The sequence below is a fragment of the Perna viridis genome, chromosome 11, assembly GCF_037379345.1.
Source record: "Perna viridis isolate PV_CMFRI_1.1 ecotype Kerala chromosome 11, ASM3737934v1, whole genome shotgun sequence".
Classification (NCBI taxonomy): domain Eukaryota; kingdom Metazoa; phylum Mollusca; class Bivalvia; order Mytilida; family Mytilidae; genus Perna; species Perna viridis.
The window spans coordinates 21,542,104-21,560,697 of record NC_142455.1 but is presented as its reverse complement, the minus strand read 5'-3'; the positions used below and the strand labels follow the sequence as shown (position 1 = coordinate 21,560,697).

At 31.3% G+C, this 18,594-nt stretch overlaps 1 protein-coding gene across 1 annotated transcript; it reads right to left on the bottom strand.

Annotated features, from left to right (window-relative positions):
• Positions 1-419: 419 nt before the first annotated feature.
• Positions 420-3,518, bottom strand: LOC148603337 (retinoid isomerohydrolase-like). The gene is made up of 2 exons (XM_088552675.1): positions 3,335-3,518; positions 420-2,190 (listed from the first exon to the last, which is right to left on the bottom strand). The coding sequence occupies exons 1-2, from the start codon at positions 3,503-3,505 to the stop codon at positions 805-807; spliced, it is 1,557 nt and encodes a 518-aa protein (XP_088408801.1). The 5' UTR covers positions 3,506-3,518; the 3' UTR covers positions 420-804.
• Between the last annotated feature and the right edge of the window lie 15,076 nt (positions 3,519-18,594).

Here is an 18,594-nt window from a genome sequence, read left to right as displayed (position 1 = left end):
AACAAATCAAATCAATATATATATATATATATATATATATATATATATATATATATTGTTTTAAATGTTATAGTAAACAGAAATTAACATGTGTCGTTTCATATAATCTGTGCACTTCAGAGATTAAAAAAAAATACATAGGATGTACCGTAGCATTCAAAATTAAGGGAGACAACTCTGTAAATGATAATAAAATACAATAGAAACTATTGGATTTTCAATGTGCATTATCTACAAAAAAACTTGACATATATGTGGTTTCAAAGTTTAGCCCCTGGGTCAAGCACAACAAATACTAAAAATGTGCAGTGTTCCATGTTCTTGATCTAGCCATACCGCAATACAGAGGGACTGGCGATGTAGTATATATTTATTAACATATATTAACATTTCAAAGCAAAAAATACGGGCTACAAATTACAAATAATCATTCATGTTGTTCATCTTGTTACAGACACGGAGGAATCCTGAAGGCACATATAATAACACTAATATTCCGTTCGTATTTGATATGACCTGGTTGTAAATACTTATTGTAACTTCCATAAAACAATAATAAGTTGTTTTGGCACACAATTTTAAGGCCATTATCAGCGATTGTATTTATTTTGTGTTCCCTATCTTCTCTTCATCATACGTATATTTTGAACATTGGTTGTACGCAAAAAAATCAATATCAAACTTCTGGTTGTATTTGTTCATTGTTGAAAGGGATGATAATACATAAATAATTTTATAATTGTAAAATTTAGATGTACAATAAATAGTCACATTCAAATATTGAAAAATTATTGATTATTGTTGCTATCTAGTATCGCCTTGGAAAAACCTTCCATGAAAACTCATCGGAACAAATGTCGGTAGATTTGATTGGCTTACAGGTTTCATATTCGTCGCATTAAGGAAAAGGAGATAACTCTGTTTTGAAGAACCGTTGAACACGTGGGTGAGTAGTATTCCATCATCCTCTTGTTTACCACCAGGTGTCGCTACAAAATACGATTCCGATGGATAATGATATTTCATTGTCCATGTTAAATCACGTCCCTTACCGCACATATCCTTCTTTACAACAGCATAGCTATTAATGTTTACACTGTCTATTTTCATAGCAATACCGTATGCAAAGCAATAGTATCGATGACGATAGCCTTCATTAATTGTTGGCATGTCGATGTTAATACTGTACGGTATATTTCCATAAACCGGTATAGGATAATGGCTTACTTTAAAGGTTTGTCTGTTGATTACAATGCGTTCGATATAATTTCGAAATAATTCGATGTTTCTTAGCAACGGGTCGCGTAATTTTTTTAACTGTAGCATTTTGACGTTTGAAGAATTGTCAAATGCACAAACATCGACAATTATATTATCATTCTGTTCGTAAGCATTTATATGGTGCATGAAGAAAATTGAGTTTACTTTTATTGTTGTGACATTTTTCGTCTGTAGATGAACGAGATATATATTCATCTTTGATGTCTTGTTGAAGGTCATTGCTTCATAGACGTTAGCATGTGTGAATAGCTTTGCCGCGCTTATAAAAATAGACGGTGCTATTAAAACAGCGTAATTTTTGGTAAGTGCAAACGAGTGCATATACCTATTTTCTTCTATGTCCCATTTAGCAATTTCCTCGCGTTTTGACACGGAACGCATGCGGAATAAACGAATATTGCTTTTTATGTCAGGTACTTTACTCAAAGTCATAAGAAAAGTTATGTATGTTTCCTTTTTAAACTCTTTTACAGGATGAGCCGATGATGTAATTGTGACGTACACAAGTTTATTTATGTCGACATCCGGGGTCACTGGGCCCATTGTAATGAGATTTCTGGGGTTAAATTGATAAACTTTCCAAATATCATTTAAGGCCATGTACTCAAATTGATCAGTTTCTGCATTGAATATACGATAGATGTTAACATTTGTGTTGTCCATGTTTCGGATAAAAGCTTCTGGAATTTCAGTTCCTTTTAACCTTGGTTCAAGAGGTTCGAACGTTAGGAATGGCTTTATGTTGTTATCAGCTAACGAAAAATTGTAAAAGTCTGTATAAAGGAATCTGGCTGACATTGAAGCTGAACCATTTCCGTAAAATTTAAAGCTGTGAAGTTTACCAAAAGCATCAAAAGTATGTGTAAAAGATCGCGTCCCAATCTCAAACCTTCCAGCTCCATTTCTCATCTGCAAGTATAAGAGTTAAATACCTCCCTGGCTTTCAGGCTGACATAATAAAATCTCGATCTTATTGTTTTGCTCTCTGTGTTGTGCTATATGAGATGAGGAACTCGGAGCACGATTCTATAAAAACAAATGATTGCACTTTACTAGTGTTTAGTTTGAACATATGTCGTGCAAATACTTACCCATTCCAATACGACTTTTAGCATTTTCCCTAGCATTATGATCACTGGATAGCTAGAAATTGTTCAGGGTGTGTTTGAAAGGAAGTTATTTCTACTATAATAGTGCCACACTAAATTAATTTTACACTTTTGTACGTGATTTCAGTTTCCAGGAGGTCGTCATAACCCTTAAAACTTCCAGAACCGCCCTTTTGGTTACAACACAGCCCTTTCATTTTGGAAACTTCGAAATTCATTGTCAACGTTAACACCCCATCCACCCTACCACCACAACTGCCCTATTCGTTCTTATCTCCCCCTTTTTCAATCACATTGAATATCGCAAATCCATTAGAAATATGAATTGTGTATGTTACGATTTTTTTTATTTTAATTATTTTATTAATATTGTTTGTATCTAAATTAATGTTTTTTTGTTTATTTTTTCATTATTATTATAAACAAAGTTTAAATTTGGTTATCCTTCATGTGTGCTCAATTTATACCTATTACCAATTCCCTATGATTCATTGTCCAATATATTATGTATCATTCCTTATACCCCATTCTAAACTGTCACATACTCCGTTACATGGGTGGGGTGCCCACTTTAAGTATTGTGATTTTACGAAAATAAAAATAAAATAAAGAAATAATGAAGGTTGGAAATCCCTTTACCAAGGACAACTGCAAGTATCCCGTTTCTGTCTCAATTTACGAACTTTATTCTGTTGACAATAGGAATAATTTGTCATAAGTACGATAATATTGTGATAATCATTTATTTTTTCACTTAAATTGTTAACATATTGTGATGTATGATGAACACAAGAAAAACGTATAACAAACAAAGCTTATGGTTGTAAACAAGAAATCGTTCGAAAAATCTTTTTTTGTCGAAGGCAGAAACCCTGGCGAGAATAGATATAGAAACTACTTGACGTAACATAGAACACGAATGGCTTTCACGTCGCCTTACTTACCAATGTACCATGTAGCCATTTTGGAATAGGTCTGTCAAAATGAATAGGTTTGTCACTAAATTCATCTAGGTTAGTTTCAAAGAAATCCTTGTATCCGGATGGATCGTCTATTTGTACAGACAATTCAAACTGAATGAGAATGTATGTGAGTAGAACAACTAAATTCTGCATGGTAATACCTGTAATTGACTGGAGTAAGTTACGTTTGATATCCGACTTACAGACAAGACGTTGATATTTATTGGTCAATGTTATCAAGAGGTAAACATGATAGAAATATCAATATTGATATGCTATTTATGGAGAACATTTACATTATATAATGGGATTACATTTCATTATACATTAAAATTCCGTTTTATTTTAGTTTTAATATAAATCATTAGTCATTATAGATATCACCACTAATCATTATACATGAATTCAACATTTCATTATCATAATGGTCATAAGTAATATTCTAATTCTTTTAAATATCACACCCAACCGTTATCAAATATAGAATGGATCAGTGTATATTGTTATATTAAAATTACCTGCTGAGTAAGTCATGCAAAGTGTTCAAAATAAGATCTATAGAAATCTAATATAAAATGATAGCATCTACGTCACGCCCGACTGATACAAAAGGTAAATCCAATATCAAAAGTGGGTGCTTTCTCAAAAGTCTTTTTGCCAACAGCTATGACCTGAAACTTTTCAGGATATGCCTGCATACAATTAAAGTGAAACCAGTTTATCAAAATAGTACATTCTGATTGTAGTACCTATATTACTCCATTACAATTTGGCGAATGAAAAGTTAATATGTTGTCATCAGCATAGTTGTATAAATCTCCTTTTATAATAGAATAGAAAATGTCATTTATAAACACGTTGAACAGCAACGGACCCAAAATTGTTCCTTGCGGAACCCCCTTTTGAATTTCTGCCCAGATACTGACACAAGAGCCAATCTTTATTTGTTGCTTACGCCCTGACAAATATGATAATAACATGTCAGTAGACGTTTTGTTTAAACCATATGCTGTTAACTTACAAATTAAAATATCATGTGGCAGACAGTTAAATGTCTTTGACAGTCCATAAGAATGGCTGCCACATATTCATTATTATCTAACGCCTGTTTCCAGTATTCTAAAACCTTAAAAATGTTGTTTGGCAACCATGACCTTTTCGAAATAAATGCACATAAAAATTTATCAAAAATTGTTTCACAGAAAGTAGACAACTGTTTAGCTATAACTTTTTCGAATATTTTTGATGGAATAGGTAGTAAACTGACTGGTCTGTAGTTGTTCTTTGTAAAAGGGTCATTCTTTTTTATCAATGGAGTGACTTGTGCCTCTTTTAGTCTGCTTGGAAATATTGAAGTTTCTATTGAATGGTTAACTAGTTTATTTACTGTTGGCACTAAAGATGGTTTGCCATATTTCATGAGTTTAACTGGTATTTTATCAACTCCTAATGCTTCCTTCACATTAAATTTGTCAATGACATTATATACAAATGATTCATTTGTTGGAACAAATTCAAAGTTATTCTCTCTAAAGCCCATTTCTTTAAACTTCTGAAGGTTTGGATGGTTACGCTTATCAAAATTATAATCTTTACCTATTTCTTTGGCAACATTTACAAAAAGGTCATTGAATACCTCTGAGGCTCTTTCATTTTTTTTTTATAATCTCATTTTTTCTTGTAATATAATTTTGCTTTGTGTACCTTTTTTTTTTTTTTTTGAGAAATATAGCTTTATGGCTTCCCAAAAATCTGTCTGTTTACAGCCTCCAAAACATCTTTCCTGCTAATAAACATTTTCAGATTTTCTTTTCAGTTTATTTACTAAATTTCTTTTTGTTCTATATTTTTCCCAATTTTTAGCATTTTTGACATTGAGATATTTATTATAAAGCATTTTCTTTTCATAGATTGCTTTCCGTAATTCTCTATTCATATAGGGTAAATGATTGCTTTTAACATACATATCTTTGATTGGTACATGTTGATCAAAGATATTGCAAATATCTGATTCAAACTTTGCATAAGCCTGGTTTACTTGTGTTTCAATAGAATCTGAACCATGACTTGCAGATGAAGGAATAAATGGTTTTACATTTGATAAGTCAGAATTTAGAGACTCAACATCTACATTTTTGGAACTTCTATATTTTATTTTCTGCTTTTCATTCGAAGGTGTATTATTGTCTATTATGGTACTAATCATGTTGTGACAGTCACTTATACCAATTACAATATTTAATGTTTTCATGCATAAATTTTTGGAGTTGGTCAAGATAACATCTAAAAGTGACCCATTACAGTTTTTCATATAACAAGTTGACTCTTTCATCAAATTTTCTTTAGGTTAAATATATCAATTAAATCTGATAGTGTCTGCCCTTTGGTTCATTCAATAAATCATAGTTCAGATCTCCAATAACCATATAATGATCAAATTGTGTAATACATTGGGCTAGTGTATTAGAAAACTCTTTACTAAATACCGAGTCTTTCAAACATGGTGGTCTATAAATACATATGATTGCCCACTTTGTTTTGTTTAATATAAATAAAATAATATTTTCTAAAGTTATATTTTCTAAGTCACACCTTCTTCTAGCTGGTATTTCAGTTCTTACAAATGCTGCAATACCTCAACCATTACAATTTCTATCTTTTCGTTCTAGTTTATAACCCGGAACATCAAAGAGGGGGTTTCTGTATGATGAGTCAAGTTTTGTCTCTGACAAAAACAAAGGATCTACAATTTTGTTACAGAATAGTTCTTTAACTTCACAAAATTTTGATTTTAAACTGTTTATATTTAGATGAGATACCATGAATTTATTTTGATGAGTTTTTCTTATAGCCTGAATTTCTTCAAATACTGATACATGTTCTTCAGAACTGCAAGACATGTTACTGTCAGTAATAACAAGTAGTCCTCGAAAAACGATTCAGTAAAAAGACAAGCTAATTTCCCTTTCTCAACGTAAACAGTCAAGCACGGTACAGCGCTTGTTTTCCTAAAACGAGAGTGAAACATACCAATCAGTATAAGTATATTCAATTTTTTATTTCTCGTTATTTATTTATTTGTTTTTTGTTAGCAATACATAGTAATAGAAAATCTATAGATACAAATTAACGGCAACAATTTTTAAGCAAATACAACATAAATCACAACCAGTCCGACGGAGTTAAGTATGAGGTAGTACCCAGGCGTGCCTACCAAAAGTTATTTATTTTCATTGGCGATGTACCGTCGTCAAAATAAAATTGCGATTAAGATTAATATCATAGTATAAAAATGTTAAACTTATAGACGGAAAATGGATGACTTTACAAGAGAATAAGAGAAAATAAATTCGGCCTTGATGACTTTATCATATCTTTAACATTATTGATTATGTATGTGTGTATGAATAATTGACCTTCTGTAAGGTAATTAGCTAAATCTGATACTATTTATCAATGACCAGGTCAGATAACATACAGATAAACTGCTGCAGATCAAGGTTGCATGCCCAAATAGAAGTTGATGGCCAGGTTATGACCGTTTATCGAATACAGATAAACTGTTGCAAGTCATGGATGCATGCTGTGAATCAAAGCTCGTAGCATATAATTTCTGTGTTTTGGTGCCTTACATACAGTTTTTAACATTTTAGTAACCGGGTGTATCGGTGTAATACATACTTTACTTTAAAAGATTGGTAGTAGATAGAGTTGACTTTTCCTGGGTATGAAGCCGATGAATACGACTGTTGACTTTATAAATTGAATACAAATAATTGTTTGTTGAATATTCAATTCCTTTTCACTATAAGTTGATTAATGGTTCGCAAAGTTGTTCTTTATCTTTTCATATGCGTCAGATATTTTGCAGCTTCTGTTTCTGTCTATGAGTTAAACATTTCAATTTAAAATATACACATTGCTATTCTATTGTTATTGCCAATATTAAGAACAAACGGAATGTATAGTAAACATATGTATTTGCACATTTATTTTTTTTTCACATTTTTAATCAGGTTTTCTAAGAATAAAAATCTTGGTTGTTTTCCTTTGAAGGTTCATTAGTACTGTATGTGGAAACGGACTAATTATAACCAAAAAAAAAGAATGAGCAGGAAAGACATTTTTGTACAAAACACAAAAATACCAATCATATAAATATATCAATATTGTCATATTCGACATGAGGTACAAGTGTTTCAAGAAGTAACCCCTCAATAGCAGCATTTGAATAACATATATTGGACGCTTAACCAAATGCAGTAAATTCAAAATTAAGGGAGATACCTCTGTAAATGACACTAAAATACAATAGAAACTGTCGGATTTTCAATGTGGATTATCTGCTAAGAGCAGAAAGATTGGAATGTCATCACATAGACCTGTAAAGCAACTTAATAACAAAAATGAAAATGTGTAGCCTTTGTTGTAGTTTATCTTTGCATGATCCTTACAAAGAGTACTGCTCAAATGGAATCATTATTGTAACAAATCGAAATCTTTGATGAAAGTTTTCGGATGTTTCTCGAAAAGCAGAGGACGCTTACCCTACCGGTGCACCTGGTCCATACTCACAGTTTTTAGTGGAGTCCGAGTTGCTCATTTGCTTTTGTTACTTTGTATGTATGATTTTAGTTACTTTATGTTCTTTGTTGTGTATGTCTGTTTTCCATGTCTGGTCTTTGTCCCTGGAATACATTCTTTTGATTACCGCTATAACCTTGGCTCCCTTGATTACTCTTTTACTCGGACTACATTGCTGATGTTCTTGACAGTATCTTCATTATATGATGTTACTAATGGAACATAAACGTTTTGATCCACACGTTAAACTATACGTTTCATTGTGCATTAGATTAAAATAGATCTAAAATAAAAAAAAATTAATCCGTCCAAAATTGATAAGTATCTACTCACATATTACAAGTTAACGTAACTAGCTTGCTCCAGGGTAGTTTAACTTTCGTTTGGGCCCCGTGCAGGTCCGGGTGGCAAAAGAATAAGCCTGCAGCAGCGATAAGCTTGTCGTAAAAGGCGAGTAAGTAGTGCTTTTACTTCGTTTGCGCTGAGTTACACTCGATGGCTTAAATATTCTTTCTCTCATTCTGATATTTGTATCAACAGCAATATTCATAAAGACAACATTTCATTTTCTTTCATTCACAATGTGAAAATAAATTAGATGACATTACTGTTAACAGATATCAATTTTAATGTAAATTATGACATATTACGTCATCAAATTGTTTTAAGTACTTGTAACCTTTCGGTTACAGCATTACTATTGATCATAACAAAATATTTTTAACCAATTATTTGTTGTTTATATTACAATGCTTTTTAAGCTACTGTCCTTTGTGTTTTGTCCAAATGATGTTTGTCTAACGGGAAATGTGAATCAAGCGAGTTTTCGTTAAATATTGGTGAACTTAGTCGATCTATACCGTGCACATATGTCTATAAAAGCTGTTAGATAGAAGCTTGCGAGTCTATTCATGTAACCACGAGATTCCACGAGAATTTGTCCCTGACCCCAATTATAAAGCGTAGGAAATGATTATTAATAATTCACAAGATTATCATTGAAAAACACATATAAATTCGATGATAAAGATATAATGATTAACAATAACTCAAAATAGAAAACTGCTTTAACTTTGAATACTATATATATTTATATATTAGTGCCAAACTACATACAAGTCGGCTTTTGGCTGAGAATGCATTCACCAGAAGAATTTCCGTATAAAAAAATTAAAGAACGTCAATCTGCACACATAAGAGATGACGAATGAAATGGTCACCGAATTCATAACAAAAACACTTTATACATAAAACTATACATTCTGTGTGAAACAATTGCTTTCAATCTTTGTTACGTATTAAAAACATAAAATTATTCATGTTTTTTTGTGATTCATAACGCGTGGTTAAAATGCTTTTCTTTTTCTTTTTTTTTTTTTTTTTTTTCAGACCCTTATATCCTTACGTTATCTTCACTGTATCAAGCATGATCCGAAGGAGCACTCGTCACAATCTGAGACGTATGTAAGAAATTCGTTTGATGAGACACATACAGTTGATTTTCTGTACTAGATACACTTAAGTGAGTTGTCCTGCACTACCGAAATCTTGTACTAACTGGCATTTCCAAATTAAACCTTTGGTGCTTGATATTGCTTCCTCTTCAGATATTTGTGGTTTTCAATACTTTTTGTATACAAATTATGTTAGATCTCCATATTTATTTGGTTCTTATTGAAATACCTCTTTATCATTTATTTGATGGAGTTTTGTTATCTATCAGAACTCGTATGTTTGCACAATATTACTGAAGTATAAATAAGTGTACATGTTGTGTATCAGAATGATAACAAAGTAACAAACAAGGGTAAATCCGTGGTCAAAACTACGCGAGAACATCAAACGACAACAAAAAAGAAACAAATCGTGCTTCACAGAAGAACCGAACAAAAATACGTAAAATGGAACAGCACGATCTTCAACAGTATAGATATTGCCATTTCTGTGTTTTGTTTTGCTAATGTTTATGCAATTTCATATTTAGCAGGTTGTTGCTATTCTAATATGACACCCTACAAATATAAATGATTTACTATCTGATATCATGAACAAATGTGTTTAAAAAACAATCTTGTTTAAACTGTTGTTTTGCGAAGGGAAAATAATAGTCTTGATACGGAATTTACAGAATGATATGGCTTTTAGTGGTCATTACACAGATTTGACTGGTCTTAAAATGGATTTTAATGGTCTTTATACAGAATTTACAGGTCTTAATATGGACTTTAGTTGGTCTTCATACAGAATTTCAACTTCCGCTTTATGATTAATTGCTCTTAAAATTGTCAAAGTCTATTTCTCCGTTTCAAATGATCGTCGTCATTATTTTTGAAGCACGTGCAATTAAATACATGTAAAATAGTCTTTGTAATATTAGAATAGAAATAATTCATTTCAGGTATGGTGTTTACACTCACTTACACACAGATTGGTCTTCATATTCAAAATTTTACCTCGCTTACAGCCCATATGTAAATGAATACAATACCATACCCCTATTAATCATTTCATTTCTTTATTATACATTTCGTTATCATATATTGCTTAAGGACAATTGCAAATGTCTGATATATATAAAGACAGCTCGTTACTTCATGAATTTCGTTTTTCCCGTTGGTATGAAATAATCTAGGTTTGAAGATTTGTAATGTTAAGTAAATAGAAAATTGGCCGTGAGTGAAATTTGTAGATTAATCAAACTCGCAAAAAAAAACATTGTAGTTAAAGAAATATTAAATGTATATCATGATAACTATACCAAATCATAATTAAAGCTCCCATCCCCGTACGTAAAGTGCATTAATTCCTCTGCTATCGAATATTCATTGACAATTTGTCAGTTATAAGCGGGTTTTTGTTAACCACTGGTAGCGTTTAATTAACAATAAATTGGTTATGATCTTATTCCTATTCAATGTTTGACCAACATAATTTTTTGTTGATACGCTATCATATTAAATAGCTGAGATCTTCTTGAACAAACCAAGTTCTGTAATGATATGAATGTAGTAAAATAATAAAGCCTTAAAAAGAGACGCTTTTTAATGCAAAGACACAACCGATATGACAATATTATTTCCCTCAAGGATGCTTCCTCTTAATCTATTTGAAAATACATTTGATCTCTGTATCATTGGATACCGCACAGACATTTTTCAATAAAATGTTAGAAAAATGAGATTTTTGCGATAGTTATCTGCCCATGAAATGTTCATTTTCAGAGTATTTCAATGAAATTATAACTCAACCAGCATGATATTTACCATTTTCTCCTATTTCCTAGATTCTGGTGTTCAAATAGTCAAATTACACTTTCAAAATGGTCGGTGTTGTCGTACCATGTTTTACCGTCTGCTTTATTCTTACAGAGACCGGAACTTTAATATTACTAGAAGAAACTGAAGCTCATTCTCGTACACTGTAATTATTTATTTAATCAGAGATGGTAACTGCTCTTAATCTATGCTTATAGGGGGCAGCTATCTATGCTATTAGATAGTATCCTTTAATGCAAAATGACCAGACTACAGCACTAATCAGGATTTAATGTGGCATTTATCTGATGTTTTATAAAGTATGCAAGTAAAGTAAGATTGTGAAGGATGTGCTGCTTGTCCCATCTACGTAATTAAAAAAGTGGTTGTGAACATTCGTTTTATATGTAAAGTTACGTTTACACTTCTGTTAATTGTAACATAAAGATACTTTTTTTTAAAAGATTTTGAAGAACTTATTTACTCAGTTTTTAAATTTTTGTGCGCTCATGTCGATTTTAAAAAGATACAATATTGATATGTTTTATTATTCATTAGGTTTTAAATATATATTCTGCTTCACACAACTTTGGTTTCTTGCGTGAACCCACGTAAAGACAAGACACGGAATTACATGATAGTACCATGCTAGGGAGGGATCATGATGCATGCTGGGAAAAAATGTCAACCTCCCTTGTTCATGATTACCACTTAATTAAGACTAATTAGTGAGGCTTTGAAATAATACATGTCCATATAGATACTACTAAATTAGATTAAATCCCTTTTGGGGTTTCTATTCCTTTTTAACATCTAATTTCAAGATTCTATTAGTTGAGACATTTTCTGAAACATTTTCTGAATCACAATAATGAAATTTCTACATCAAACACATTTGAACACGACTTGTTTTAGGCTGTTTTTAATATCACCTTTCGTTCTCAAACAATATGATCTATTTTAAACATTAATTTCCGTCGCTCATTATTTAACAAATCATCAGAAAAACTAAACACCATGATTTAAAATAGTTATATGAAGAACTTAAATTACACATGCAATGTGCTATTCTTGTGATCTAGTGAGTCAGTTATATTATATCAAAGTTTGTTGAAAATTGTGTACATACTTCAGATTAAAAATATTACTTTTAAAGAATATCTTTGAAAATTTCACAACATAGTTTCCAATAACTGTAAATACGAACGACTGATTACATGTACGTTTTAATGTATTAAAGGAGACGATTATGCTATCGTGCAAGTCGTAAATACCGACACTAATCTGTTAAATATTCGTAAAATTACATTGAAAAAAAAATAATTTCCTTTTCTTAACTAACTAATCGCGATTTATAATTCGGGAATTTGAAATTCCTGTGCATAAGGGCGGTTCAACAGTGATTTTTGACGTGTTGTGCACTGCACAGTTCTGATAAATGACTGTGTTAAAACGATGAAAAACTGTCATGAATTAAGACAGGTGATGACAGTTCACAGTAACTAACCTACACCTAACATGTACTATCATCTCCTGTCCAGGATCGTGATAGGTGTGAATAATAGGTGTTAATAGAAATGGGTCCGGTCATAGCCTGCCCTTATCCGTAACAGTTCTTGATAGGTAGTGACAATTTTCAGTGGACTATTATGGAATTTGGTAGATCATTACATGCGTTGACAGATGGCTACAATAATTTAGTTATTGTCTGTAACTTTGTTGAATTGTAAAAGTTCATGAAAGATATATATGGACATTATTTTCACTGCCTGTTATGGACTGTCCTGAAATGTTATTAGCAACAATCGGTGAGAACAGTATACATCGCCCGATTAAGAACAGGTGTATCTTGTAACAGAGATTGACAAGATTTTTTCGACCAGTTATGTACTGTTATGGTTTGTAACGGATGAGGACTGGTCAAAAATTAAATATGAAATATTAATAAAAACAATGTTATCTTATCTAAACCAAGGATTTATTTATAACAAAATAACTATCGTGATTTTATGAAAAACAAAATTTGTTAAATAAAGTGAATTCGTTTGAAAGAGACGGGTACTCATAAACACCGCAAAGTCTGGTCTTAGTACACCTGGACCGTAAAAATAGCACTAAGACCAATAAGAAGACACCTTTCATAAGTAAATTTAAAGTACTACCGGTGGAAAGGGCATGTAAAACTGCATGAAGTGCACTACGTTAATAATAATAAATTATTAACCAACTTGTATAGAATATGTACAGAAATGCCCATCCTTAATAAACCGGTAATTTCGACAACTGGTCATTACGAAACCGGAAATTCGTACAGCCGGACATTACGAAATAACAGCCATGCATTACGAGTTTCAAAACAGGGCATCAATACAGGGCCAAAGTGGCGTACATTTCATAAAACAAGTGATACCTTTTATTAAGAGTGGCATAATAATTCAATTAATTAGATTATGATATTTAAAATTGCTGAAAAATGGTACTGAGACTAAGTATATTGAATTAGTATGATCAAAATGCACCTAAAAAAAGTTTTCACGTAAAAATGGCAAAACTATTTGTTTGCTTTTGTGAAAATTCCCGGGTCACATACTAGGACAGTGTCAATAGACCTAAAAACGATGAAAGGAACAAACCAAATATTCCGTAAATTATTGATATCTGATGTCGGGTATCGGGCGACTGGTCACGTGATTGCAATTTCTCTATATGAATTATTAGGTATGTTTATATAAATTTACGATTTTCTGGGGAATTATTGGATACGACTACAAAATCTTCATAATTTATTTTCATAAATACTTGATTCATCGAGATATGAACTTATTTTTAATTAATGTGAAATCATATGTATTGGTAATAGATTCTGACTATGTTCTGAAATAAAGTTGGTTAATAAAAGTATCAATGCATGGCTTTTACCATATTGGCCCTGTAACATGCCGTTGGTATTAATAATGGCCTCGGATAGCCTCGGATGGCCCTCGACGTTACCTCGGTCCATTACAGCTATTTATTTAACAAATCATCAGAAAAACTAAACACCATGATTTAAAATAGTTATATGAAGAACTTAAATTACACATGCAATGTGCTATTCTTGTGATCTAGTGAGTCAGTTATATTATATCAAAGTTTGTTGAAAATTATGTACATACTTCAGATTAAAAATATTACTTTTAAAGAATATCTTTGAAAAATTCACAACATAGTTTCCAATAACTGTAAATACGAACGACTGATTACATGTACGTTTTAATGTATTAAAGGAGACGATTATGCTATCGTGCAGGTCGTAAATACCGAAACTAATCTGTTAAATATTCGTAAAATTACATTGAAAAAAAATAATTTCCTTTTCTTAACTAACTAATCGCGATTTATAATTAGGGAATTTGAAATTCCTGTGCATAAGGGCGGTTCAACAGTGATTTTTGGCGTGTTGTGCACTGCACAGTTCTGATAAATGACTGTGTTAAAACGATGAAAAACTGTCATGAATTAAGACAGGTGATGACAGTTCACAGTAACTAACCTACACCTAACATGTACTATCATCTCCTGTCCAGGATCGTGATAGGTGTGAATAATAGGTGTTAATAGAAATGGGTCCGGTCATAGCCTGCCCTTATCCGTAACAGTTCTTGATAGGTAGTGACAATTTTCAGTGGACTATTATGGAATTTGGTAGATCATTACATGCGTTGACAGATGGCTACAATAATTTAGTTATTGTCTGTAACTTTGTTGAATTGTAAAAGTTCATGAAAGATATATATGGACATTATTTTCACTGCCTGTTATGGACTGTCCTGAAATGTTATTAGCAACAATCGGTGAGAACAGTATACATCGCCCGATTAAGAACAGGTGTATCTTGTAACAGAGATTGACAAGATTTTTTCGACCAGTTATGTACTGTTATGGTTTGTAACGGATGAGGACTGGTCAAAAATTAAATATGAAATATTAATAAAAACAATGTTATCTTATCTAAACCAAGGATTTATTTATAACAAAATAACTATCGTGATTTTATGAAAAACAAAATTTGTTAAATAAAGTGAATTCGTTTGAAAGAGACGGGTACTCATAAACACCGCAAAGTCTGGTCTTAGTACACCTGGACCGTAAAAATAGCACTAAGACCAATAAGAAGACACCTTTCATAAGTAAATTTAAAGTACTACCGGTGGAAAGGGCATGTAAAACTGCATGAAGTGCACTACGTTAATAATAATAAATCATTAACCAACTTGTATAGAATATGTACAGAAATGCCCATCCTTAATAAACCGGTAATTTCGACAACTGGTCATTACGAAACCGGAAATTCGTACAGCCGGACATTACGAAATAACAGCCATGCATTACGAGTTTCAAAACAGGGCATCAATACAGGGCCAAAGTGGCGTACATTTCATAAAACAAGTGATACCTTTTATTAAGAGTGGCATAATAATTCAATTAATTAGATTATGATATTTAAAGTTGCTGAAAAATGGTACTGAGACTAAGTATATTGAATTAGTATGATCAAAATGCACCTAAAAAAAGTTTTCACGTAAAAATGGCAAAACTATTTGTTTGCTTTTGTGAAATTCCCGGGTCACATACTAGGACAGTGTCAATAGACCTAAAAACGATGAAAGGAACAAACCAAATATTCCGTAAATTATTGATATCTGATGTCGGGTATCGGGCGACTGGTCACGTGATTGCAATTTCTCTATATGAATTATTAGGTATGTTTATATAAATTTACGATTTTCTGGGGAATTATTGGATCAGACTACAAAATCTTCATAATTTATTTTCATAAATACTTGATTCATCGAGATATGAACTTATTTTTTATTAATGTGAAATCATATGTATTGGTAATAGATTCTGACTATGTTCTGAAATAAAGTTGGTTAATAAAAGTATCAATGCATGGCTTTTACCATATTGGCCCTGTAACATGCCGTTGGTATTAATAATGGCCTCGGATAGCCTCGGATGGCCCTCGACGTTACCTCGGTCCATTACAGCTATTCTTGGCCATTATTAATACCTCAGGCATGTTACTGGGCCAATATGGAAAAGGCCATACATTAATACTATAGTAATAAAATCGTCAGATATTTAGTCTTTTGCGCAGTTTTCTCGGCACGTTCCAGCAATTACGTGTGTAACAGACCGTGACCACGACGCTATGATGTCTACAGTGTGGATAGTTTTATTTTTAGTGGAAAATTTGCTTAGAATATTTAAAATCAGTCATGTGGACATTCGATAGTACCTAGATTTTAATTTAGTATTCAACCGTAGACAATTTATTCATTAAAGATTTCATGTACTTTAAAATCGTTAAAACTATTTAAAATTAAAACACGGGTACGAGGGAATAGATATGAAAATGAAAACCCCTGAAATTTATTCAAATTGAGCCTTAAAAGTAAACTCGTGTATTTTCGTCAATTTGAGAAAAAAAAATATATATATATATATATATATATATATATATATATATATATATATATATATATATATATATATATATATATATTAGAATTTGCTCGTTCCTATTTAAAATCAACCATGTGGACATCCAATAGTGCGCATATTTTCATTTATTATTAAAACTTTACGAGACAAATGTACATAACTTCTTATTTCATTTAATTTAAAATCGTAAAAGAGTATCCATGCTTATTTGTTTGTTTGTTTGTTTTTGTTTTTGTTTTTTGTTTTTTTCTTCTTTTTTTGTTTTGTTTTGTTTTTTGGTTTTTTTTTGTTAGTTTGTTTGTTTGTTTGCTCTGACCTCAATAGATTTTATTACATATTTTTACTTGAAAATGACATGTTATTTAATGCATTAGAACAATGTTAAGGTAACGTAAAATAGTTATGTCAGTCTGATTTTACTTTTAGTTTCATAGTTCTTCCAAAAATATAGATATGTTGATTTAATTTGATAGGGTAAAAAAACCGAATCATAATCACAATTGTCAAAGAATTCCTAGATTTAACAGCTAATATCATTAAACAATATCTCTCCCAGAGGCAGATTTAACTGGATGTAAAGAGAGGTCTATGAATTATACAAAAAGGAGCCATAAAAAGGTGTTAATAAAACGGAGTTTTATTAAACGGACTTTTCTAATCCATAAAAATTAATTTTAGTATAGTTTAGTTTAGTGAGATGTATATAGGATCTCAGGTTAACTTCAGATACGGGTCGTGTTAGGAGTGGACTTTCATTTTTTCGGGAGGCCAGTTTTTGGTCTATTTTCTCTGAAGATTTTAGGTTAGTAATAAAATGTATCTCGTGGAGTTTCAGAAAAAAAATGTCTGGTAGATCGAAATCATTTAAAGATTAGAGAGACTTCTTGTCACAAATATTAAAGAGATGAACGAATTAAGTACTAATCTGTTAATTGTTTTTTTTTTTTTTTTTTTTTTTTTTTTGTTGATGGTTTTAGGTCAGATTTTTCACATCCTTAGGCGCCGACCATTTTTGTACTGAAAGAGGGGATGTTGTAGTTTTTTGAGAATAATTTTTTAACTAAAAATGAAATTCCAGTCTTATCTGGACGTCTTTTTAGTTAATTTGATATTGGCTTCAGTCCTGGAAAGTGGTCAAGCAAACCGGTTCATGACATATAAATGTTTTGTCGTTTTGTTTTGTTTTATCATTCCCGTAAAAAATAAAATGCGTTTTTTGTCCCTATACATCGCTACATTGCTATTTTTTCCCTTTTAAACTACAATTAGCTAGTAATATTTACTTCATTATTATAAATATGCGTTAACATTGTGGAAATAATTAAGGACAGAAAATGTCATTGTTTGTTATAAAGCATGAAATCATGCCATCAAATAATGATACTTGGTAGGATAATATAAAACATACTTTTTTCAAATTGTATGAAAAAAACTAATTTGGACCCATAAGCTGTCACGTTATTGATTTAATGATTCAAAGAATAGGAATAAAATGAAAACAATTTATAAATAGATAAATGGCTTAAAAGTTGTAATCCGAATCATTTGTACTTTGTTGAAACGCTTCATGATTTAATCTCACAATCATGAATATAACATTAACTAAGACTTAAATATTTCTTTTTTATGTCAGTTCATTTATTGTTTATATTGAAACCAAAGTTCTACTGAAGGCATGTCAACTATGTTACATTATAGATTATATATAAATAAAATAATGCTACATAATTTATAAGGGAACCGTTCAACTCAAAACTTTTTTTTTATAGTTAATGATGATAAGTAGAATAGACCCTTGAGTATTAAGTTAATACTATTAATAGCATGCTTTATATTCACTTCTGCGAGGTAAGGGTTGGGTAGAACAAAAGAACTTTGCTAGCGGAAGTGAATCTTTAGCAAGCTCTATGCATGCTC